This window comes from Eleutherodactylus coqui, chromosome 6, assembly GCF_035609145.1.
Source record: "Eleutherodactylus coqui strain aEleCoq1 chromosome 6, aEleCoq1.hap1, whole genome shotgun sequence".
NCBI lineage: Eukaryota > Metazoa > Chordata > Amphibia > Anura > Eleutherodactylidae > Eleutherodactylus > Eleutherodactylus coqui.
In genome coordinates this window covers 2,960,734-2,987,080 of record NC_089842.1, presented here as the reverse complement: position 1 = coordinate 2,987,080, position 26,347 = coordinate 2,960,734, and the positions used below count along the sequence as shown (strand labels likewise).

At 47.7% G+C, this 26,347-nt stretch overlaps 1 protein-coding gene across 1 annotated transcript in view; it reads left to right on the top strand.

Annotated features, from left to right (window-relative positions):
• Nucleotides 1–26,347, top strand: part of TECTA (tectorin alpha) — a 132,675-nt gene that overhangs the window by 44,426 nt on the left and 61,902 nt on the right. The window contains exon 4 of the mRNA XM_066606000.1: nucleotides 15,688–16,280. Within this exon, the coding sequence (XP_066462097.1) occupies nucleotides 15,688–16,280 (593 nt within the window). The remainder of the gene's footprint in view (nucleotides 1–15,687; nucleotides 16,281–26,347) is intronic.

Sequence of the window (26,347 nt, the reverse complement as noted above, 5' to 3'; positions counted from 1 at the left end):
TCATTAACAATTTTCCAGTGCAAGTTCTGTCTAATCACGATATGGACAATACTCACACTTAAACATAACCCATTGATTTCATAGAATCCTTGGATGGTGGATTTGGAAGGGACCTCCGGCGTCATCGGCTGCTCCGGGGTCATCAGGTCCTCGAGGGTCATCGGGTCCAACCCCCTGCTCAGCGCAGGATCACTAAATCACACCAGACAGATATTTGTTAAGCATTTGTTTGAACACTCCCATTGAAGGAGAACTCCCCACCTCCCGTGGCAACCTGTTCCACTCATTGATCCCCTCACTGTCTAATATCTAATCTATGTCTCCTCCCTTTCAGTTTCATCCCATTGCTTCTAGTCTTTCCTTGTGCAGATGAGAATAGGGCTGATCCCTCTGCACTGTGACAGCCCTTCACATATTTGTAGACCGCTAGTAAGTCTCCTCAAGTTAATTTACAGTGATTGCTTTGCTAACACGGATAGTGAGATTGAAGAATTGCAGCATGGCGTACCTTTGGGTGATATCAGGCATCATTTTCTATAGTATTGCAGATGCAAATATTTTTCCTATTGAAACAAGATGTGTTCTTCACACGGGTGGAAAATGTGCCTGAAAATCACAAATGCAACGATGTGATGCGTTTTTCTCACAAATTGCATCGCACTTGCAGGTAAATCGCAGGTTTGCGAATGCGATATCAGTCGCAGTTTCTCAGGCTGATATTGCGCTCACCGTGTAATTATTGCCTTACTGTGTAAAAAGAGACCTCAGTGCCGCCACATCTCGCTGCTGCTCTTTTGCCATCACTGGAGGGTTTTGATCATCTTCCTCCTAAGGCCGCCCTCGGGGCTCCGGCACACTTTTTCTTGCACTTTTTTTCACGTGATTGTCAATAGGACTTTCTAATGTTAAAAAAAACGCATCTTACGAAAATCGCAAAACACCGACCTGCGATGCGTTTTTAGCATTAGAAAGTCCCATTGACAATTGTGTAAAAAAACGTGCAAGAAAAGCACAAGTGCGCCGGAGCCGTCATACAGACGTTATTGTACAGCGTTTAGCGCTACTTTTTCAGCGCAGCGCTAAATGCTGTACAACGCTCCCATTTATTTCAATCGGGCCGCTCACACAAGCGTTTCCCACACTGCGTTCTGACAGCGATGCATGCCCCATCTGTGGCCGTTTTCGGCTCTGTGTCGCCAATTGAAATGAATGGGCAGCGCTAAATGCCCTAGCTACACCACCAACAAAAAATAAAAACCAATACTCACCTAGCGGGCGTCGTCAGGTCCCTCAATACTCACCTAGCAGGAGCCGTCGGGTCCCTCAATACTCACTCAGCGGGTGCCGTCGGGTCCCTCAATACTCAGCTAGCGGGTGCCGTCGGGTCCCTCAATACTCACCCAGCGGGTGCCGTCGGGTCCCTCAATACTCACCTAGCGGGCGCCATCGGGTCCCTCAATACTCACCTAGCGGGCGTCGTCGGGTCCCTCAATACTCACCTAGCGGGCGCCGTTGGGTCCCTCAATACTCACCCAGCGGGTGCCGTCGGGTCCCTCAATACTCACCTAGTGGGCGCCGTCGGGTCCCTCAATACTCACCTAGCGGGCGCCGTTGGGTCCCTCAATACTCACCCAGCGGGTGCCGTCGGGTCCCTCAATACTCACCTAGTGGGCGCCGTCGGGTCCCTCAATACTCACCTAGCGGGCGTCGTCGGGTCCCTCGATACTCACCTAGCGGGCGCCGTCGGGTCCCTCAATACTCACCTAGTGGGCGCCGTCGGGTCCCTCAATACTCACCTAGCGGGCGTCGTCGGGTCCCTCGATACTCACCTAGCGGGCGCCGTCGGGTCCCTCAATACTCACCTAGCGGGCGAGAACGAGAACCTTCTGCAGCCCTACATCTGTTCCTTGGAGGAGGTCCGCGCTCGGCTGTTCTGTTCACCTGGTAGAATTTCTCCTTGTAAGATGTAGGACATTGCTTCAATAACAAACGGCTCCTGGTGTCTCACTTGGTGCAATGTCTGACCTAGGAGACCCTCTGTGGTCCTTCCTGTGTTTTCGGCGACACCCCTGTGCTATGAGTGACCCCTTACACCACTATACAATATTGTGACCAGTTTTCAGGAGAAGCACAGTGACCCCAGATGTGGGGCTGTATTCCCATGCAATTTGGGGCTTTGACTGCATTGGGGATCTTCTGGAAAGAAAATGAGTGAACCAAATTTTTACTCTTATTGACTTTAATGGGAGTTGGAATCGATCGTCCTGATTCATGATGATTTTTGTGAAATCGTTCCGATACCGACACAAACTGATTATTACACTATTCACTCATTACTACATAACCAGTAGCCGCCATATTGGATGACTGATGTCGGAGACTGTTGTGACCTATTTAGCTCTACTGTTCTGTTTGCATCTTGTCCCTGCCATGTGACCACGTTCTGGCAGCAAAATGCAGCATAATAGGGGTTAAAGGGGTATTACGGGACGTTGCTCCCTTTCTCTATTGATGACTGAGAGGTGATCTATAGATGATCCGCGGAGAGCTGATTCCTGGTGCGGCTGTTGCTATAGTCAGAGCAGGAAGCAGCGGTCTGGGCCGTTATTGAGGGTGCAGCTCCTATTGAACCCACCACTACCAACGCGGCCACTGAGTTATGAACAACGCCTTCTGCTTCCTGCGCTGCCTATATCGACAGCAGCTGATCGGTGGGGATCTGAACAGAATCCTAAAACTCCTGCGGTTATTTATATGGTTTTGAGCATATTGAAGGCGACTTTTCTTGCACATTTGGCCTAGTAGAGTTGGACATCTTGGTGCTCAGACATGAAGACCTTCAGCATTTAGGATGCGCCTAATCTCGTATTCACAGTAACAATTTTACAGTGCAAGTTCTGTCTAATCACGATATGGACAATACTCACACTTGAACATAACCCATTGATTTCATAGAATCCTTGGATGGTGGATTTGGAAGGGACCTCCGGCGTCATCGGCTGCTCCGGGGTCATCAGGTCCTCCAGGGTCATCGGGTCCAACCCCCTGCTCAGCGCAGGATCACTAAATCACACCAGACAGATATTTGTTCAGCATTTGTTTGAACACTTCCATTGAAGGAGAACTCACCACCTCCCGTGACAACCTGTTCCACTCATTGATCCCCTCACTGTCTAATATCTAATCTGTGTCTCCTCCCTTTCAGTTTCATCCCATTGCTTCTAGTCTTTCCTTGTGCAGATGAGAATAGGGCTGATCCCTCTGCACTGTGACAGCCCTTCAGATATTTGTAGACCGCTAGTAAGTCTCCTCAAGTTAATTTACAGTGATTGCTTTGCTAACACGGATAGTGAGATTGAAGAATTGCAGCATGGCGTACCTTTGGGTGATATCAGGCATCATTTTCTATAGTATTGCAGATGCGAATATTTTTCCTATTGAAACAAGATGTGTTCTTCACACGGGTGGAAAATGTGCCTGAAAATCGCAAATGCAACGATGTGATGCGTTTTTCTCACAAATTGCATGGCACTTGCAGGTAAACCGCAGGTTTGCGAATGCGATATCGGTCGAGGTTTCTCAGGCTGATATTGCGCTCACCGTGTAATTATTGCCTTACTGTGTAAAAAGAGACCTCAGTGCCGCCACATCTCGCTGCTGCTCTTTTGTCATCACTGGAGGGTCTTTGATCATCTTCCTCCTAAGGCCGCCCTCGGGGCTCCGGCACACTTTTTCTTGCGCTTTTTTTCACGTGATTGTCAATGGGACTTTCTAATGTTAAAAAAACGCATCTTACGAAAATCGCAAAACACCGACCTGCGATGCGTTTTTAGCATTAGAAAGTCCCATTGACAATCGTGTGAAAAAACGTGCAAGAAAAGCACAAGTGCGCCGGAGCCGTCATACAGACGTTATTGTACAGCGTTTAGCGCTACTTTTTCAGCGCAGCGCTAAATGCTGTACAACGCTCCCATTTATTTCAATGGGGCGGCTCACACAAGCGTTTCCAACACTGCGTTCTGACAGCGATGCATGCCCCATCTGTGGCCGTTTTCGGCTCTGTGTCGCCGATTGAAATAAATGGGCAGCACTGGGTCCCTCAATACTCACCTAGCAGGCGTCGTCAGGTCCCTCAATACTCACCCAGCGGGCGCCGTCGGGTCCCTCAATACTCACCCAGCGGGCGTCGTCAGGTCCCTCAATACTCGCCTAGCGGGCGCCGTCGGGTCCCTCAATACTCACCTAGCGGGCGCCGTCGGGTCCCTCAATACTCACCTAGCGGGCGCCGTCGGGTCCCTCAATACTCACCTAGCGGGCGCCGTCGGGTCCCTCAATACTCACCTAGCGGGCGCCGTCGGGTCGCTCAATACTCACCTAGCGGGCGCCGTCGGGTCCCTCAATACTCACCTAGCGGGCGCCGTCGGGTCCCTCAATACTCACCTAGCGGGCGCCGTCGGGTCCCTCAATACTCACCTAGCGGGCGCCGTCGGGTCCCTCAATACTTACCTAGCGGGCGCCGTCGGGTCCCTCAATACTCACCTAGCGGGCGCCGTCCGGTCCCTCAATACTCACCTAGCGGGCGCCGTCCGGTCCCTCAATACTCACCTAGCGGGCGCCGTCGGGTCCCTCAATACTCACCTAGCGGGCGCCGTCATGTCCCTCTCGCTGCTTTCCGGAGCTCTGTGCAGGCTTCCTCTTCAAGACCCCGCCTCCAGCAAGAGATTGCTCTGATTGGCTGAGGTGCTTGACCAGGATGGTCTGTTGGGGATCACAAGTGCTGGGAAGCCTGCACGGAGCTACATAAAGCAGCGTCAGGGACCCCATAGCGTCTATTAGGTATTGAGTTTTTTTTCAGTTTCCTTGGTTGCGGTTTTAGCTGTGCTGAAAATTTAGCCAAAATGCTGACAAAACGCACGGCAGGGCCGCTGAAAGACGCTGCGTTTCTGCAAACACCTGTGTGAAGGAGGCCTAAGGAATCTGCTGGCACCCGGTGATAGCGCCCTCTGTCTGCCACGGCCAGGTAGTACAGCCAGTGTCCCTGTAACTTTGAACTTTGTATCTTTTTGTATCCTTGTTTGTACGAGGCAATGATCCCTTCTGTAATGTGTTTGATGTAGCCATGTTTCTAACACGCAGTCAAACGATACAGACAACATGCCCTCCGCCGTCCGGGTATCTGATGGGTTTTATCTCAAGCACATAAAGTAAAAGGTTTGTTTCGCTCACCTATTCCTTTCCCAGGATACTCGGGTTAGATGCGGCCTGGTTTCCCCACAGCTTCGCTGCTCGGTCCCAGCAGCCTTGTGCGCCCAGGAAAGAGGAATCCGCCGGGATAACGCTGGTCTCACTTATAAAATCCAACTGCCTTTATACGAACAGGTAGAAATATAGCAGAAGGACGCGTTTCACCTCCTGCACGGAGTCTTATCACCTCTGCACACCTGATGCAACTAATGAAGCTCTTGATTAGTGGTATCAGGTGTGCTTGAGATAAAACCTCACCAGTGCACATTTGTGAAAAGTCCCAAGCCTGTGAATACCAAGATTACTATGTTTACTACATCCAGTTCAGCAATCCTAGATGTGCGAGATACTATACATTTAATAACCTCTAGTAAACGCTGCACTTTTTAGGTGGTTTTTGTGGTTGTCACGTCTTGTCTGGATGAGAAAGTGTGGTTTGTTTCAATATTGTGTTTCATACAAACATTGCAGTATTGTTATGGCCGCTGGCTGTGGTTGGCGGTGTCTGGCGGTGCCTCACCTCCTTTTTCGTGCCAGTCATAGCTGTCAGTATGAAGTTGCACTGCTCACCTGGCTGTCTCCTCCTCCTGTAGGGTGCGCACACTCAGCTTGCTTGTTTTTCCATCCCCAACTTATCGGTCCCCACTGGAGGGTGCCTGAGTAGCAGCTTTGATTGGTTCTGTAAAGGTGCTCTTGTTTCCTGCTTGACTCAGTTTTGGCCCATACCTGTGTATCGGCTTCCCCAGATTCTGCCTGTTCTGATCTTGGCCTTTCCTTGACTACGATTTCACTGATTGCTGCCTGTTTCATCACATTGTAAGAACTCTGCCTGTTATATAGACTGTATCGGTGTATAGACTGCGTGGATGTATCTTCCTACGACCTGTCCCTCTGGCGCCTCGCTACAGTGCTTCTGACCTGCCCATGTCAGCTTTTACTGCACTGAGACGACTCCTGGAGCAACAGTCTGGGGGTCCTGCAGCAAACACCAGATCCCTTAAAAGAGATTAAAATGCGAGAATTAGGGAACCCCTTAGAACAGTTCTCAGGAGTAGCCCAAAGCCAAATCAGTCAATTACACAGCGGGTCCACATCCGCTATGGGCCAGCAATTGCAGGAACCAGTTTTGCATATGGTCTGGTAGCAGATTTAAAGAGGTATCCTACAACTCAAAATTGCTCCACATCCACTGTGTACTTCCTGGTTGCTGCTGACCGGGACATGTGACTGCTGCAGCCAATCACTGACACAGCAGTGACCTTATATAGCCAGTGATTGGCTACAGTAGTCACATGTCCTGGTTAGCAGCAACCAGGAAAGATGGAGTCTCCATGAAGCAATTAGAAATAGTGGCAAACCCCTTTGAGGATTTCCCTGGACTTCTAAATCAGTTTCCTAACAGTTGGCGCACTCACCAGCGTCTTCCTGGGGGCTCTTGATTAAAAGCCTCGGCCACCTCACCAGAACCTCTGAAACCGGCCATCAGGATGATCTCAGTTCTGTCCTCGATTATTAATGCCATCTTCTTGTAAAAATACATAGCTAATATCCGGAGTAACCACTGTGTGCCGCACGGACAGCAGTGACTCAATAAGCTGCAGGTAGGTGGTCTCAGGTATCTGGAGCCATGCTGACTGCAGTGCATCCCACGACAAACAATGTGGCCCCAGTGAAGGCAATCAGCATGTATGGGTGTAGGTGATCTGCAAGGATGGATTCATAACCAGATGGGTTCAGAGTGACTTCCACATGGATGAGCAGCCCAAAGAACGCCACAAAAACATTCCCATAATGCTGCCACTGCAGCATCCGAGCGAGACGCGCCAAAGTGGGGGAGACCATGGGGATTGCCAGATGGATGTCATGGGTGGCTCTGCAATATCTCCCGACAATGGCGGCAAAGGTGTCCCACTCGGTTGCAGCACATATGCTTGCGCATAAGTGTCAGCGGGTAAGAGGTTGCGCGAGAGAGGCAGCGGGTGAGGGGTTGCGGCAGCAGGTGAGGGGTTGCGGCAGCGGGTGAGGGGTTGCGGCAGCGGGTCAGCGGTTGCGGCAGCGGGTCAGCGGTTGCGGCAGCGGGTCAGCGGTTGCGGCAGCGGGTCAGCGGTTGCGGCAGCGGGTTAGCGGTTGCAGCAGCGCGTGAGCGGAGTGTGAACAAGTCTATCTTCACTACTTCCACAAGTAAATTGTAGATCCCCATTAGGATGAGCTCCATGCCTGGCAATGTCATCCAGTGTGCTACTTGTGCAATGTATGCGGTCCTTGACCAGCCGATCGAGGGTGCATACTGTTGCGCAAGATGCGTGCACGTTGCAAATTTAGAAGCCCAAATTCTGGATCTAAATGGGCAAGTGGCAACACTGAGAGCCATTGGCATCATGGAAAGGAGTTTGGTGCTCACTGAGCAGGCACTCGCTGGGGTAGAGGCGGGGGCGGATGGTAGTACGGAAGAGCAGGGGGAGCAGGCAGTCAGCTGGGTGACAGATAGAAGGAGGGGTAGAGGGAAGAGAACCAGGGAGGCTAGTCCTGAACTGGCACAACCCAACAAGTTTGCACGATTGGCAGTTGAGGGCGATGCCATTACAGAGCCAGCACCGCTGCAGCACGACACGCCCTCTGAACGCCAGGGGGATGACTGCTCCAGTGAGACGGGGACGGGGAGCGCAGGGCAGGCTAGACAGGTCCTAGTGGTGGGGGACTCAATTATTAGGGGGACAGAGAGGGCAATCTGCCATAAAGACCGGGATCGTCGAACGGTGTGTTGTCTTCCTGGCGCTCGAGTTCGACACATCGCGGATCGGATTGACAGATTACTGGGAGGGGCTGGTGAGGATCCAGCAGTCATGGTGCACGTTGGCACCAATGAACAAGTTAGAGGTCAATGGAGGGCCCTCAAAAATGATTTCAGGGACTTAGGGTCCAAGCTCAGGGCGCGGACCGCCAGGGTAGTTTTCTCGGAAATACTACCTGTACCTAAAGCCACACTAGAAAGGCAGCAGGACCTTAGGGAGGTAAACAAGTGGCTCCGGAGTTGGTGCAAGAAGGAGGGATTTGGGTTCCTGGAGAACTGGGCTGACTTTGCGGTCGGCTACAGGCTCTACCGTAGGGACGGGCTGCATCTAAATGGGGAGGGTGCAGCTGTGCTGGGGGAAAAGATGGCTAGAAGGCTGGAGGAGTGTTTAAACTAGGGACTGGGGGGAGGGTAAAATGAGAAATAGTGGGGTAGCCAGTGTAATTAGCGATCTGGGTCCAAGCAAAGGGAATGGGGGACGAGCAGGGGGTGGGGTTAGTACAGTTAGAACTGATAGATCAGCCATAAGTACGAATAGCAACAAAACAAATTTAAAAAACAAAAAAATGATATAAATTGTATGACCACAAATGCAAGAAGTCTGATCGGTAAAGTGGGCGAGCTTGAAGCAAGAATGACTGATGAAAACTATGATATGGTCGGAATTACTGAAACATGGCTTGATGATAAGTGCGATTGGGCGGTGAATTTGCAGGGGTACAATCTCTTCAGAAGAGACCGAAGGAACCAGAAAGGGGGAGGGGTATGTCTGTACGTCAAATCGAACTTGAAGCCGAGGCTACGGGAGGATATAGGGGTAGGAGACGAACAGGTGGAATCTCTGTGGGTAGAAATACAGGGAGGAAAAAATAACAAAATCCTGATAGGGGTCTTCTATCGACCACCAAAAGCAACAGAAGAAACTGAAGACTTACTACTAAGGCAGATAGAAGAAGTGTCAAAACGCAACGAAGTAATTATCATGGGGGACTTTAATTACCCAGATATAACATGGGAGAACGAAACCTGCAAATCTCACAGGGGTGATAAGTTCTTGAGAGTAATTAAAGACAATTACCTGAACCAACTTGTGCAGGAACCAACAAGAGGGAGGGCCACTCTGGACTTAGTACTAACTAACAAACCGGAACGTATAAGGGGGGTGCAGGTTGAGGGGCACTTGGGGAACAGCGACCACAATATAATCAACTTCCAGCTGGCATTCAATAGGAAGCCTTATCAGGGAGCGACAAAGAAACTAAACTTTAGTAAAGCAAAATTTGATGAGCTTAGATCTACTATCGGTAACATTAATTGGGACAACATCCTCAAAAATATCAGTACGGAGGAAAAATGGGAAAAGTTCAAAAGGATCCTAATCGCCTCATGTGAGCAGTTCATTCCCTTTAAAAATAAAAGAAACTCAACTAAAAGGAAACCAATGTGGCTCGACAAGACGGTACGAGGGGCAATAAACGAAAAGAAGAAAGCGTTCAAACTACTAAAGCAACAGGGCAGCGAAGAAGCGCTAAAATCATACAGGGGAAAAAACAAAATATGCAAAGATACGATCAAAACTGCCAAGGAGGAGGCAGAAAGACGGATCGCCAAAGAGAGCAAAAACAACCCGAAGCTATTTTTCAACTACATAAACAGCAAAAGGATTTGCAGGGAGAGCGCTGGCCCTTTAAAAAACAATGCAGGAGAAATCATTGATGATGACGAAGGGAAAGCAAATCTAATAAACAGTTTCTTCTCAAGTGTGTTCACCAAAGAAAAGGAAATGCCACACGAGATGCAGGGGAATAAAACGAACCCCTCACAAAATATCTCATACCTAACGCAGGAGGAGGTGCGGAAGAGACTAAAGAAAACTAAAATTGATAAATCACCGGGCCCAGATGGATTACACCCAAGGATACTAAAGGAACTAAGTGACGAGATAGCTAGGCCGCTATACCTAATATTTCTAGACACTATCAAGACCGGAGTAGTACCATTGGACTGGCGCATTGCCAACGTGGTCCCAATTTACAAAAAAGGGAGCAAAAGTGAGCCTGGTAACTACAGGCCAGTAAGTCTCACTTCAGTAACGGGAAAAATTTTCGAGGGGATTCTGAGAGACGCAATCGATGAGTACCTCAAGGAGATTAAGGGAATAACTCCTCACCAGCATGGATTCATGAAGGGTCGATCATGTCAGACAAATCTGATCAGTTTCTACGATGAAGTAAGCTCTAAGCTGGACCAGGGAGAATCTATTGATCTTGTATATCTGGACTTCTCTAAAGCCTTTGACACCGTGCCACATAATAGGCTAATATACAAAATGAGGCAGCTCGGACTGGGCGAAAACGTGTGTAAGTGGGTAAAAAATTGGCTCAACGATAGAAAGCAGAGGGTGGTAATAAATGGTTCGTACTCTGATTGGACCACAGTCGCTAGCGGGGGGCCACAGGGTTCAGTATTAGGCCCCACTCTGTTCAACATATTTATTAATGACCTGATAGAGGGGCTGCACAGCAAAATATCAATATTTGCAGATGACACAAAATTATACAATATAATTACTGCAACGGAGGACAATGTGCGGCTACAAACGGACCTGGATAAGCCGGGGGCTTGGGGGGGAAAATGGCAAATGAAGTTCAATGTTGAAAAATGTAAGACTATGCACATGGGCAGGAGAAACGGATGTCACCAATATTCACTTAATGGGGTACCGCTGGGGAAAAGTGATATGGAAAAGGATCTGGGGGTATTAGTGGATAATACACTAAACTGGAGTAACCAATGCCAGTCAGCCGCTGCAAAGGCAAATACAGCCTTGGGGTGCAGTAAAAGAGGTATAGGGGCGAAGGACGAGAACATTATCCTCCCACTATATAAGGCACTTGTCAGACCTCACATGGAATACTGCGTACAATTCTGGACACCGGTGCTCAGGAAAGATGTTACAGTACTGGAGGGGGTTCAAAGAAGGGCAACTAAACTAATACATGGAATGACGGGACTGGACTACCCTGAGAGGCTATCCAAATTGGGACTATTTACTCTAGAAAAAAGAAGGTTAAGAGGCGACCAAATAACCATGTATAAGTACATGAGGGGACAACACATGGATCTCTCCCGCGATCTGTTTACACCCAGGACCACGACTGTAACAAGAGGACATCCGCTACGATTAGAGGAAAGTAGGTTTCATCACCAACACAGAAAGGGGTTCTTTACTGTAAGAGCAGTGAGACTATGGAACTCTCTACCGGAGGAAGTGGTGATGGCAAAATCCATAGAGGAGTTTAAAAGGGGACTTGATGTCTTTCTGGAGAAGAAGGATATTACAGGATATAAATCTTAGGTTAAGTGTCAATCCTGGTATATAGGCAGGTAGGAACTATTAGGGGTTGATCCAGGGAACAGTCTGATTGCCATTAGGGAGTCGGGAAGGAATTTTTTCCCCAAAAGGGCTAATTGACTTCTGGCCTTGGGGTTTTTTGCCTTCCTCTGGATCAACACAGTAGGATAGACAGGCTGGACTAGATGGACAATGTCTTCATTCGGCCTTACATACTATGTAACTATGTAACAGTGGCACAAAATAAAATATGCAGTAAATTATGCAGGTGTTGGCATTAGAGTTGGGGTGGCCGCTTTACTACCCCTGGCTTTGACTTCACCAGGTTTTGTGTAACTCCCTGTTATAGTGGAACAGCTTGAACCTTACTCCTTCTCACTGCCGGTAAGATTAGGGAGCTGATGAATCCTGGCTTCCCTGAAGAAAATGCGTGTTTCAGCTACTTGCACTGCAGACCTCCTCCCTGCACGTCCTCCTCCGACAACTCCCCTAAGCAGACTCTCCTGAGACTCATTTGAGTCCTCCTTCACTTCCTGCCTTCTTCCTGCACTTTTGCTGCTCTCCTCCCCCTTAGCATACTGGCTCCTGCTACAGTTTTCCCGCTCTGAACTCTCTCTCCTCCCTTCTACCAATCAGTGAGGGCATGGCATACAGCCAATGAGCAGCCAGCTGTTGCCAAGCTTAGCTAGAGAAGGGGAGACACCAGGTTTCTCTGATGTAAGGCACCTTCTATGCCTCCTTGAAGCACATAGGCAGGTGTGACAGGACCATGAATGTGCGGCTATTCTGGAGGACCCTCTACATCACCACCACCTTGTGTTCTTCCAGCAGTGGTTGCAGGGTGTTTGCTCTCTGATATTTCTCACCTGACACCCATCGGGTCGATGAAGCAAAAAGTGTAACTCATCAATTATAATTCCGATACTGCCGTGCAGATTAAAGCCTTTTCTTCTGATGCCCCTTTGTTAGCATGGGTGCAATGACCATCATTCTCTTTCGGAGCTCCATACGTAGTCGGGTTCACTGAACTGCTGTTTAAGACATGTCTAGGTGCCCCCTGGTTCATTTTCATGGTGAACGGCTCCACTGCAGTGTATCGGCTGGCCCTCGTGCACCTTCACCACAGCAGCAGATGAACTGTTCACAAACTGCGCTGTTTGAGAAATAGCGCCATCCTCAGCCCAAAAGCCAATAATCATCCCTTTTTACAACTTGGATAACTTGCCCCTTTTACCCCTGACAACGAATGATATGTGAGCAGACGGCCCATCGCACAGCTTATACACCCACCAAGTCCACGTCAAAAGTAGGAGGTAGTTATAGTAATGTGACTTCACTCTGTAGATGTGTTTAAGGACCTTCCATGGAGGTCACATGATTAATGGAGCTCAGCTCTGATTCAGTAAGCAGCCAAACAAGAGTAGAAGGAACCTTTGTCCTTGCCCCCTTCTTCACCTGACTCTGCAGTGGAAGCCATCTTGAAAAAAGGCATATGCACCCAGACAGCATTAAAATAAAGCCCTGAACCATTAGCTCCTCCCCCTCCTAGAACGGGAACTCTCAGGAGGAGGGAAGAGTACGGCAGGGGGAGTTGTATAAAAAGAGAGGACCTGTTCTTGGGCTCTCGTGTGACCCAGCAGTTTTATAGAATGCAGCGGGAATGTAAAGGGGTTGTCCAGGGTTAGAAAAACATGGCTGCTTTCTTCAAAACACAGCGCCACTTTTCTCTATAGGGTTATGTGTGGTATTGCAGCTCAGTTCTATTGAAGTGAATGGGAGCTTAGCTGCAATACCAGACACAACCCACAGACAGGTGTGGCGCCGTGTTTGGAAGAAAGCAGCCATGTTTTTGTAACCTTGGACAACCCCTTTAACCCTTTCCAATCCACTGTCTGACGTCTTCAGACATTCTGATAGAAGGCTCTACAGCTCTGATGTCGGAAGACGCCCGGCAGGGTTTTCTTACTGTATATTACTGGCCGCTCTGTTGTCGGGGGTCTCTCTGGCATGTCCCATACTGAAGTACTGTCTCTAGCCAGCAGATGGCGCCATTGTAAAATGGCAGAAAGAGAAAGCCCCCTAGAAAACCCTGAATCCAAAATTGGATTGCAAAGGGTTAAGGTGGGATTCCCATACATTGGGTGTGTTTGGTCAGTATCTTCATGCCGGAGCTGAATACAAGTGATGCCTTTTGGGGACACGTTTGCACCAGTCCAGCGTCCATAGCTGAGCAGAAAGGTGCTGCGTGCGGTCCAACATGAAAACTGATGCGCTCGATGCCGTGAACTGACCCGTAGAAAACGGAACGTAGAAACTGGTGACGCAGCGCAACCTTCCAAAGAACCGGAGAGGAAAATCTGAATATTTCAATAACCAACAAAAAAAAGCACTTTTCGGAGTGAGACGCCTTCATCGGTTTGGCTGGAGGAGGAACCACAACTGCATGATGGTAAAGACTGTATGTAAGAAGAAAGCAGAGGATGGGGGATCAATGTGAATGTATGTAGAGGAACACGGCCGCCATCACACGGGCGAGGGCGGTAAACGCTGAATTATCAACCCTCATTCCCGTCAGCGGTTTCCTGCCATGCGATGTTGCGAGATTTGGAAATCGCTGCCTGCCCTATCTTTCTGCGTTTTGCTATTTTTTCACCCATATTTCCCCATAGAGCCTCCGATTTATCGCAACGCACGGACTTGCAATGTTCGTGCGATGGGTTTTTAATAGAGATGAGCGGACGTACTCGTTAAGGGCGATTTCGCAATCGAGCATCGCTATTTTCGAGTACCTGACTACTCGGGTGAAAAGATTCGGGGGGGGCGGCGTGGTGGAGCAGGGGGTAGCAGTGGGGAGCTCTCTCTCCCCCCCCCCACTCCCCTCTGCAACCCCCCGCTCACCCCTGGCGCCCCCCGAATCTTTTCACCCAAGTAGTCAGGTACTCGAAAATAGCGATGCTCGATTGCGAAATCCCCCCTAACGAGTACGTCCGCTCATCTTTAGTTTTTAACATTAGCAACTCCTGTTGTCGTCTAATGAGCAAAAAAAACACAAGCCGCTAACGCTCAAACATCGCATGAGCAAAAACGTGATATCACCTCGAGGTTCTGGCGGCGATATCGCGATCCTCTGTGTGAAGTAAGCCTACCACACGACATAAAACAACGTGATACAAAAGGCACAAAAGTGTAAAAACGTAACGTGAGATGAAAGCAACAGTAAGTGCTGACCAATAATGCAAAACAATGGACCAAAAATACTAGAAATAAGGTGAAACAGCCTAATTACATAGGATCCCTTAGTTCTGCCCAGGCAGATGATCTTCTTTCTCTGTGCGGCAGCATCTTGTGGGGCTGCATGAATCATCCTCCCCCCGGCTCTGTCTCCTCCTCTTTGATGTTCTGAGCCACCACTGTCAGCCCATCAGTGGCCCCGCAATACAATCACTTAGTTCTGCTACCGTATTTATGTTTTGAGCTTGGTTCTGGTTCTGTATTTATATTATGAGGGGGTTCTGTGGCTGTATTTATGAGTTTCATTCTGCTATTGTATCTATGTACTGAGTTTGGCTCTGGTGCTGTATTTATGTTACAAGCTTGATTCTGGTACTGTATTTCTATACTCAGATTGGTTCTGGCGCTGTACTTATGTACTGAACTTATATCTTTGGCTATTTTTATATTATGAGCTTGGTTATGTACTGAGCTTGGTTCTGGTACAGTATTTATTCACTGAGCTGGTGTGGATGTTCTTCTATCTGCACAAGCAGAATACAGGCAGACCGCCTATCAGTGCAATATAAAATAGTTTTTATGTTATGACAGGTGGGGGAAGCAAAGAACAAATTCTACACAGGATGCCACCTAAGCTAAAGCCGGTGCTGAAAAAGTCCAGCCCCTAGAAGGAGTTGTTTTGCTGCAAAACCCAGCATGCAGTTTCATCTCAGGCGGTCTCCTGCGTATCCCGGCCGCTCCTTCTTGCAGCGTAAGACTTTCATCACTCTGGGCGCTGCTGGTGCCGGGGGGCGAGCTGGGCTCCCTGCTCCAACTGCTGGAAAACGCGGCATGCGGTTCCATCTCAGGCAGATCTGTAGATGATGAGAGTTGTGGTGATTAGATGGACGGTCACCGGAGGCCCTAAAAGTGGTTCCCCCCTTGGCCTATAAGAGGCTCTCGGAGGCTCCTTGTGACCTCTTCTTACCCTTGAGCAGTGCGTGAGTCTCCGGTGATGAAGTCTCTTTAGGTTGTAGAGGTTTGTGTCATGTGACTCATCTTGTTGACCCCTTTTTTTGCCTTTCAGCCGCCTCTGTCCAGTGTCCGGAGTTCAGCCACTATTCGGTTTGCACCAGCAGTTGCCCGGCCACGTGTTCGGACCTGACAGCTCCGCAGCTCTGCAGCACTCCCTGCACAGAAGGCTGTGAGTGCGATAACGGATACGTGCTCAGCGCAGACGTGTGCGTCCCCGCTAACAAGTGCGGCTGCCAGATGGACGGAAAATATTATGCAGTTGGCGATTCGTTCTGGACAACGGCCGACTGCAGCGTCCAGTGTTGGTGTGAGGATGGGGGGGACGTACTGTGCTTCAACACCACCTGCCGCGACGGCGAGATTTGCTCCGTGGAGAATGGATATCAAGGCTGCTACCCAAAACGAGAAAGCGTCTGCCTGGTCAGCCAGAATCAGGTGATGCACACGTTCGACTCCGTGAACTTCCCGTACCCCATGGAATATTCTTACACTTTGTTAAAAACTTGTCCTGAGAAATCAGAGTTTATCGAGATTGACATCAGCAAGAAGAAACTCGACTCGGGACCAACCTGGCTGCGGCCGCTGAGGATCCAAGTGGCCAAGCAGGAAATACGGATCGGTGGCGGCAGCACGTCCGAAATTAAGGTGGGAAACCTTCATATTATCAAATCATATCGGGGCTTGTTTATCAATTTTCAACATCAGTAACTCATCCCAGGCAACTTTTAAAAAGTGCTCCGCTCACGTCCCTTACCACAGGCCACACCCCCTCCTTACATAACACATTAAAGCCCGCCCCTTCTTATCCCATAGTGGCCCCTTAGTAGCCTCGCATTAATAATCCACCTTTGTAGCCCAACAGTAATAAAAACCCCTTGTGGCTTAGCAACAATAAATTCCCATTTATGACCCCCACAGTGAAGCCCCCCTTGTGGTCCTACAGTATTAAGCCCCTATTTGTGGCCCCCACAGTGAAGCCCCCCTTGTGGTCCTACAGTATTAGGCCCCTATTTGTGGCTCCCACAGTAAAGCCCCCCTTTGTGGCCCTACAGTATTAAGCCCCCCTTGTGGTCCTACAGTATTAAGCCCCTATTTGTGGCCCCCACAGTGAAGCCCCCCTTGTGGTCCTACAGTATTAGGCCCCTATTTGTGGCTCCCACAGTAAAGCCCCCCTTGTGGCCCTACAGTATTAAGCCCCCCTTGTGGTCCTACAGTATTAAGCCCCTATTTGTGGCCCCCACAGTAAAGCCCCCCTTGTGGTCCTACAGTATTAAGCCCCTATTTGTGGCCCCCACAGTAAAGCCCCCCTTTGTGGCCCTGAATTATGTGATATAAAACCACGACCCCCGCACTCCCCTCTTTTGCTCTTGCCACTCCAGCTGCCCTGTCGCCAGTCTCCCGGCAGCTAATCATGCCCGCTCTGAGCACATGGCGGCTGCGGCCGATACCTGACCAGAGAGCTTCTACTGCTTAGACCAGCGATCGGCCACAACCGTCCAGTGCTCGAATGGCAAGGAAGCAATGACCAGCAGATTGGCGACAGGAAGAAAAGAGTTGGGTACACAGTAGTGTTGTTTTTTATCTCACAGCATTCGGGCACGATGCCGCGCCCCTTTGCACCCCTCTCGTTCGCCCTTTCTTGCCAACACTTCCGGGCGTGCAGGAGGTCTCCCTTTTTCCCAGAGGCCTCCTGGATGTCTCCGGAGAGTTGGCTGGTGGACGCTGTCTTCAGGGTTCTGAACTGTTTTCACACATCATACCCAACACACAGCTGACCCCTCTGTGGATGATATTTTGGCATGGGTTCAGCATTTATCGGTATGGCGGTAATCATAAACTTGCAGGATTTCCCACATTTATACAATAACCATAAAAATAGAATGTAAATAGGTGGATAAAGTTCTAAGGGTTGTAGCAAGATGTACCAGGAGTGACTGTTATCATCTATCCACAATACAGGGGATACAAGTCTGATCAATGGGGGTCTCACTGCTGAGACCCCCACCGCTCCCGGGAATGGGGGCCATGTGTCCTCCTCAATGTGGGCTAACTGCACCCCCCACAGTGACTTGGAGACTGAGTCAGACATTGACGTGGAGCGGAGGCCGCACATGAGCCGCTGCCCCTCCATTCATTCAGTGGGCTGGTGGAAATAGCGAAGTACAAGTGGTCCTCCGGCAGCCCCATTGAAGATGAATGGCTGGTGTTGCGCATACTCAACTGCCGCTCCATTCATCCTCCTACACACAGCGGGATCCCGACAGAGGAGGAGGACATGGAACCCCATTCTCGCGATCAGTGGGGTCTGAATGTTGGGCTCAGACGTCTTCTCTGCAGACAGGGATTTTCTGCACATTATGCTGACTGACCGTTCCTGACAGATAAACCGCGGCCTCATCTGTCGGTGTTGATACTTTTGAGCATTTTGGTAGCAGATTCCTATCTACGCGGATTGTCGTCTGGCTTCCATTGTTGGACAATTTGCACTCCATAAGGATACATATGAAGCTGCGTATGCAGTACTTGATGCGCTGTTGTTGGCGGTACGTTTGTACACACTGTCGCCGAGTCGCCATTTTGCTCCATGCAACCGGGAAAAGCTGTTCACAGTGTGATAGTGGAGCAGCGGGAAGATGGGAGTGGTCTGTCCAATGGGTGTGGCTTATATAAAAGGACATGGCTGAATATGGTCAGACACCTTATATTACTAACAGACCTCCTAAATTTCTTTAGACCCCAGACCCGCTATATTATATCTATACTGAGAAAGATCTCGGAACAGATTATTAACCAGCATGTATGCAAGTACTTGGATGAGAATGGAGTAATTACCCAGAGCCAGCATGGGGTGTAACAAACAAGTCATGCCAGACTAATATAATGTCCTTCTATGACAGAATCACTGACTGGGTTAATCAGGGAAATGCGGTGGATATAGTATATCTTGGCTTTAGTAAAGCATTTGACAAAGTATCTCATACCAGACTTATTGATGAAATGACCAAATCTGGGATTGACAAAACAACTGTTAGGTGGATTCACAGCTGGCTGAGTGATCGTACTCAAAGAGTGGTCATAAATGGCTGCACATCCAAGTGGAAGAATGTATCAAGTGGGGACCACAAGGCTCTGTCCTGGGCCCGGTGTTGGTCAACATTGTTATAAATGATCTGGAGGAGGGAATTGTGGGAAACTGATCAAATGTGCTGATGAAACAAAGCTAGGAGGGAGAGCTAACACTAGGGAAGAGAGAGCGAGGGATTCAAAAAGATCTAGAAATTGGTATTTAACAAGAAGAAATGCAAAGTCCTACATCTGGGCACGAATTGGGCTAAGCAGCAGTACATGTGAAAAAGACTTGGGTATACTAATAGATCATAGACTGAACATGAGTCAACAATGTGATGCGGCAGCCAAAAAGGCAAACACAATTCTGGGATGTATTAAGAGAAGCATAGAGTCTAGATCACGTGAGATCATTATCCCCTCTACTCTTCCTTAGTCAGACCTCATCTGGAATACTGGGTCCAGTTCTGGGCACCCCACTTTAATAAAGACATAGACAAACTGGAGCAAGTTCAGAGAAGAGTTACCAAGATGGTGAGCGGTCTGCAAATCATGTCCTATGAGGAACGGTTAAAGGATCTGGGAGTGTTTAGCTTGCAGAAGAGACGGCTGAGAGGAGACTTAATAGCTGTCTACAAATATCTGAGGGGCTGTCACAGTGCAGAGGGATCAGGCCTATTCTCATCTGCACAAGGAAAGACTAGAAGCAATGGGAGGAAACCGAAAGGGAGGAGACACAGATTAGACATTAGACAGTGAGGGCATCAATGAGTGGAACAGATTGTCATGGGAGGTGGGGAGTTCTCCTTCAATAGGGGTTGGACCCGATAACCCCGGAGGTCCCGATGACCCTGGAGGTACCTTCCAACTCTACCAGTCTATGATTCTATGATATTTATAACAGGCCCCAGACCAGTCTATATATTTACTTTGCGGCTCTTGTTTTGTCCCGAGTCTTCATGACGTCCATCATATTGATGTTGTGCTCCTCCCACTGGATGGAGGCCAGACGCGGTGCGACAGAAAACTGAGGAAGAATAAGAAATTAGGAGGATAGAAGTGTACAGGACACCAACAGATAATGACTTAAAGAACGAAAACTTCAGCAGCATCCAAGGTTGACAAAGGCCAACATGGCCGAAACGTTGCCTGCTTGTTTTTTGTGATGGGAAAATAAAACCTTTTGGATACTGAATTTGCACCTTGGATGCTGCTGAAGCTTTTCCTTCTTTATGGTATACACTTCTTGTAGTGACAGGGATCCAGTCACTTTGCTTTGGCTATTGCATGCTGTATGCCCAGCCCCTGGTTGGGGTCTCACAATTTGTGCCGCTATCGGACTTTCTTCTTGAACAGATAATAACTTAGGGGTTCTGCCTCCTGCCTAAAAGTATTGTGTAATGTATCTAATCTGATTCTCTAACCTCCTGTTGTCGTACAAACATGAAATTAGGCGCAACTATTGTTTAGGTCCTAAATAGGAAAAGTAATGGGGTCACAACCTAATTATTCAATGCTAAGTAAGTGAACCTCTCATCGGCCTCCCCTGCACCAGACTCGCTCCACTCCAATCCATACTAAATGCAGCAGCTAGGCTCATTTCTCTATCCAGTCGTTACTCAGACGCCTCTGCATTATGCCAGTCGCTGCATTGGCTGCCCATCCACTGCAGAACTAAATTTAAACTCCTCTGCCTCACTCACAAAGCTCTGCATGGTGCCGCGCCACCATACATCACCTCCCTACTGTCAGTACACCACCATACATCGCCTCCCTACTGTCAGTACACCACCATACATCGCCTCCCTACTGTCAGTACACCACCCAGCCTGCTCACTCCGATCGGCTAACGCCCTCAGACTAAACACCCCTGTAATACGAACCTCTCATGCTCGCCTACAGGACTTCACCAGAGCAGCACCCATCCTCTGGAACGCTCTACCCCAAGGCATCCGGACAATTCCCGATGCACGGAATTTCAGACGTGCCTTAAAAACGCACCTCTTCAGGGAGGCATACCAAATCTCCTGACCTAGTCCCCCGCCCCTCCCTATGGCGCCCCAACCTGTTTGTCTTCTAATAAATGATCTGTACATGACATTCCCTATTGCCTCTGTTCCCCATGCCTTGCTCCCCCACCCCATTTGTGTCTAACCCAATGTACCTCACATTGTAATTGTTGTATTGTTTTGCATTTATCCGTGCCTGAAAGCGCTGCGGAATAAGTTGGCGCCATACAAATAAAGATTATTATTATTATAATAACACGTCTGTACCGCACAAACATGAAATGACCGACCATTTTGTACGTCCACGATACATGAGAAGGTTTTTTCTCAAAAACCATAAAGCCTTGGGAAATTATATATGTACTGAGGAGAATCTACCTCACCGCTATATGTATATACTAAGGAGAATCTACCTCACCGCTATATGTATATACTGAGGAGAATCTACCCCACCTCTATGTGTATATACTGAGGAGAATCTACCTCACCTCTATGTGTATATACGGAGGAGAATCTACCTCACCGCTATATGTATATACTGAGGAGAATCTACCTCACCGCTATATGTATATACTGAGGAGAATCTACCCCACCTCTATGTGTATATACTGAGGAGAATCTACCACACCTCTCTGTGTATATACTGAGGAGAATCTACCTCACCGCTATATGTATATACTGAGGAGAATCTACCTCACCTCTATGTGTATATACTGAGGAGAATCTACCCCATCTCTATGTGTATATACTGAGGAGAATCTACCTCCCCTCTATGTGTATATACTGAGGAGAATCTACCTCACAGTATATATATATACTGAGGAGAATCTACCTCACCTCTATGTGTATATACTGAGGAGAATCTACCCCATCTCTATGTGTATATACTGAGGAGAATCTACCTCCCCTCTATGTGTATATACTGAGGAGAATCTACCTCCCCTCTATGTGTATATACTGAGGAGAATCTACCACACCTCTCTGTGTATATACTGAGGAGAATCTACCTCACCTCTCTGTGTATATACTGAGGAGAATCTACCTCACCGCTATATGTATATACTGAGGAGAATCTACCTCACCTCTATGTGTATATACTGAGGAGAATCTATCTCACCGCTATATGTATATACTGAGGAGAATCTACCTCACCTCTATGTGTATATATTGAGGAGAATCTACCTCACCGCTATATGTATATACTGAGGAGAATCTACCTCACCTCTATGTGTATATACTGAGGAGAATCTACCTCACCTCTGTGTGTGTATATACTGAGGAAAATCCACCTCACCTCTATGTATATACTGAGGAGAATCTACCTCACCTCTATGTGTATATACTGAGAAGAATCTGCCTCCCCTCTATATGTATATACTGAGGAGAATCTACCTCCCCTCTATGTGTATATACTGAGGAGAATCTACCTCACCTCTATGTATATATACTGAGGAGAATCTACCTCACTACTATGTGTATATACGGGGGAGAATCTACCTCACCTCTATGTGTATATACTGAGGAGAATCTACCTCACCTCTCTGTGTATATACTGAGGAGAATCTACCTCACCTCTATGTATATACTGAGGAGAACCTACCTCTCCTCTGTGTGTATATACTGAGGAGAATCTACCTCACCTCTATGTATATATACTGAGGAGAATCTACCTCACTACTATGTGTATATACCGAAGAGAATCTACCTCACCTCTGTGTATATACTGAGGACAATCTACCTCACCTCTATGTGTATATAGTGAAGAGAATCTACCTCACCTCTATGTGTATATACTGAGGAGAATCTACCTCACCTCTATGTATATATACTGAGGAGAATCTACCCCACCTCTGTGTGTATATACTGAGGAGAATCTACCTCACCTCTGTGTGTATACACTGAGGAGAATCTACCTCACCTCTATGTGTATATACTGAAGAGAATCTACCTCACCTCTGTGTGTATATACTGAAGAGAATCTACCTCACCTCTATGTGTATATACTGAGGAGAATCTACCTCACCTCTGTGTATATACTGAGGAGAATCTACCTCACCTCCTATGTATATGGACTGAGGAGAATCTACCTCACCTCTCTGTGTATATACTGAGGAGAATCTACCTCACCTCTCTGTGTATATACTGAGGAGAATCTACCTCACCTCTATGTGTATATACTGAGGAGAATCTACCTCACCTCTGTGTATATACTGAGGAGAATCTACCTCACCTCTATGTGTATATACTGAGGAGTATCTACCTCATCTCTATGGGTTTATACTGAGGAGTAGCTACCTCACCTCTATGTGTATATACTGAGGACAATCTACCTCCCCTCTGTGTGTATATACTGAGAAGAATATACCTCCCCTCTATGTGTATATAGAAAGGAAAATCTGCCTCACCTCTATATGCATATACTGAGGAGAATCTAACCCACCTCTATGTGTATATACTGAGGAGAGTCTACCTCCCCTCTATGTATATATACTAATTAGAATCTACCTCCCCTCTATGTATATACTGAGAAGAATATACCTCCCCTCTATGTGTATATAGTGAGGAGAATCTGCCCCACCTCTATGTGTATATACTGAGAATCTACCTCACCTCTATGTGTATGTACTGAGGAGAATCTACCTCACCTCTATGCATATATACTGAGGAGAATCTACCTCCCCTCTATGTGTATATACTGAGGAGAATCTAACCCCTCTATATATGTATATACTGAGGAGAATCTACCTCCCCTCTATGTATATATACTGAGAAGAATCTGCCTCACCTTTATGTATATGGACTGAGGAAAATCTACTTCCCCTCTGTGTGTATATACTGAGGAGACTCTACCTCACCTCTATGTGTATATACTGAGGAGAATCTAACTGACCTATGTGTGTATGTACTGAGGAGAACATACCTATCCTCTGTGTGTATATACTGAGGAGAATCTACCTCACCTCTGTGTTTATATACTGAGAAGAATCTACCTCCCCTCTATATGTATATACTGAGGAGAATCTACCTCACCTCTATGTGTATATACTGAGGAGAATGTACCTCACCTTTATGTATATGGACTGAGGAAAATCTACTTCCCCTCTGTGTGTATATACTGAGGAGACTCTACCTCACCTCTATGTGTATATACTGAGGAGAATCTAACTGACCTATGTGTGTATATACTGAGGAGAATCTACCTCCCCTCTATGTGTATATACTGAGGAGAATGTACCTCACCTCTATGTGTATATACTGAGGAGAATGTACCTCACCTCTATGTGTAAATACTGAGGAGAATCTACCTCACCTCTATGTGTATATACTGAGGAGAATCTACCTCACCTCTATGTGTATATACTGTGAAGAATCTACCTCACCTCTATGTGTATATACTGTGAAGAATCTACCTCACCTCTATGTGTATATACTGAGGAGAATCTACCTCACCTCTATGTGTATATACTGAGGAGATTCTACCTCACCTCTCTGTGTATATCCTGAGGAGAATCTACCTCACCTCTATGTGTATATACTGAGGAGAATCTACCTCACCTCTATGTGTATATACTGAGGAGAATCTACCTCACCTCTATGTGTATATACTGAGGAGAATGTACCTCACCTCTATGTGTATATACTGAGGAGAATGTACCTCACCTCTATGTGTATATACTGAGGAGAATCTACCTCACCTCTATGTGTATATACTGAGGAGAATCTACCTCACCTCTATGTGTATATACTGTGAAGAATCTACCTCACCTCTATGTGTATATACTGTGAAGAATCTACCTCACCTCTATGTGTATATACTGAGGAGAATCTACCTCACCTCTATGTGTATATACTGAGGAGATTCTACCTCACCTCTCTGTGTATATCCTGAGGAGAATCTACCTCACCTCTATGTGTATATACTGAGGAGAATCTACCTCACCTCTATGTGTATATACTGAGGAGAATCTACCTCACCTCTATGTGTATATCCTGAGGAGAATCTACCTGACCTCTATGTGTATATACTGAGGAGAATCTACCTCACCTCTATGTGTATATACTGAGGAGAATCCACCTCACCTCTATGTGTATATACTGAGGAGAATCTACCTCACCTCTATGTGTATATACTGAGGAGAATCTACCTCACCTCTATGTGTATATACTGAGGAGAATCTACTGAAAAGCTGTAAAGTACATAAGGCTGCAGGGATGGAGCCTTTACGGCTAAGAAGGGGCTGCAAGCTCCAGTCTGGGGTTAAATTTGAATAAAAGGGGCGTTACCGTTAAGGGTATAAAGTGAGTAGAGTGGTAGGGGTGGCACATTCGGCAGAGGGCCATCGGTACATGCAGCCTGAGGAGAATCTAATGCTCCTCTATGTGTATACTGATTTTATTTCTCAGTTCATCTGAAGTAACAGTGACGTCATAAAATTTTCCGTGCGAACAACAGGTAAACACCGGCAGCAAATTACCTCGGGTGAAGCCGGGTGTATCAGCTAGTCTATGTATATAACTCGGGCAAAGCTAGTTAGTACATGAAGAAGAATTTAATCTGTGCTGCAAAAGATACTTTTGAATACAAATTGGTGCATTTTTGTTCCATCTTCCTTATTTTTAGTACGGCATAAAATGTGGTAAATTTACACGTCTGTGCGCCACTTTAGTAAATTTGGCCCAATATAACACTGTCAAGTTCTAAAAAGAATATACGCCAATGTTTGTAAATACGGGCCTGTATGTCAAATTGGGGGAATGACATGGCGGCACAGGGAGCGAGGACTTCAACACGAGAGAATTCATGAGACAAAAGGCTTCATTTAACAGTAAAGCCGTCTGTCGCCCACGGCAACCAATCACGGCGCTGCTCTGTTCTACTGAGGTAAAATGAAAGCTGCGCTGTGATTGGTTGTCGTGGGCTACAAGGAGTTTTACTATTGGACGGTTTGGATAAATAAGGATTCTGTGAGCTTTTCTTTCATCATGGCAGTGGGGGGATTGTACATTACGCCCCGCGATGGAGGACGGTCGGACTCGGAGGTCTGTGTACCTCTGCCGGTGAGCACCGATGTACGAGGCCGCGCTCACATATGGTGGAGCGCTTCTCCTGCATGGAGATGAAAGAGCGGATCGGATGACAGCACAATGGAGGGAAACATTCGCTGACATTTCCGTAGGGAGCGTCTCCCTCGTGCCGTAATCTGATCCCCTTTTCATCCATAGAGATATGTATCACATACTGATCTCCTTACATGATGTGAAAGGGGCCGACATTCCTGTCCGAGCGGCACGCCGCGGCGCAGACGGAGCCCCCGGATTACTTCTTCCTGACGGCCGGATTCCTTACAGGTTCTCCATCGAGATGAAAGGTGAATCCCCTCTGGGACATCGGTGACATGTCTGCACATATCAGAAGGGACCTTCCACACAGGAGGGATTGTCCGCAGGACGCGGAGCACCCGACCATCGTGTTGTGTCCCCTCACCGCCGAATGCCTCCCCCGATCGTCTCGCCTAATTCCTTGTTTTGCTCCACAGACTTTTATTGCGAAATTCCATCTGCTGTGTGTCATGTCCGCAGCTATAATTCTACAAGACGCCGTAACACCGACCGCGGCAGAAAGCTTCTCCTCCGGGG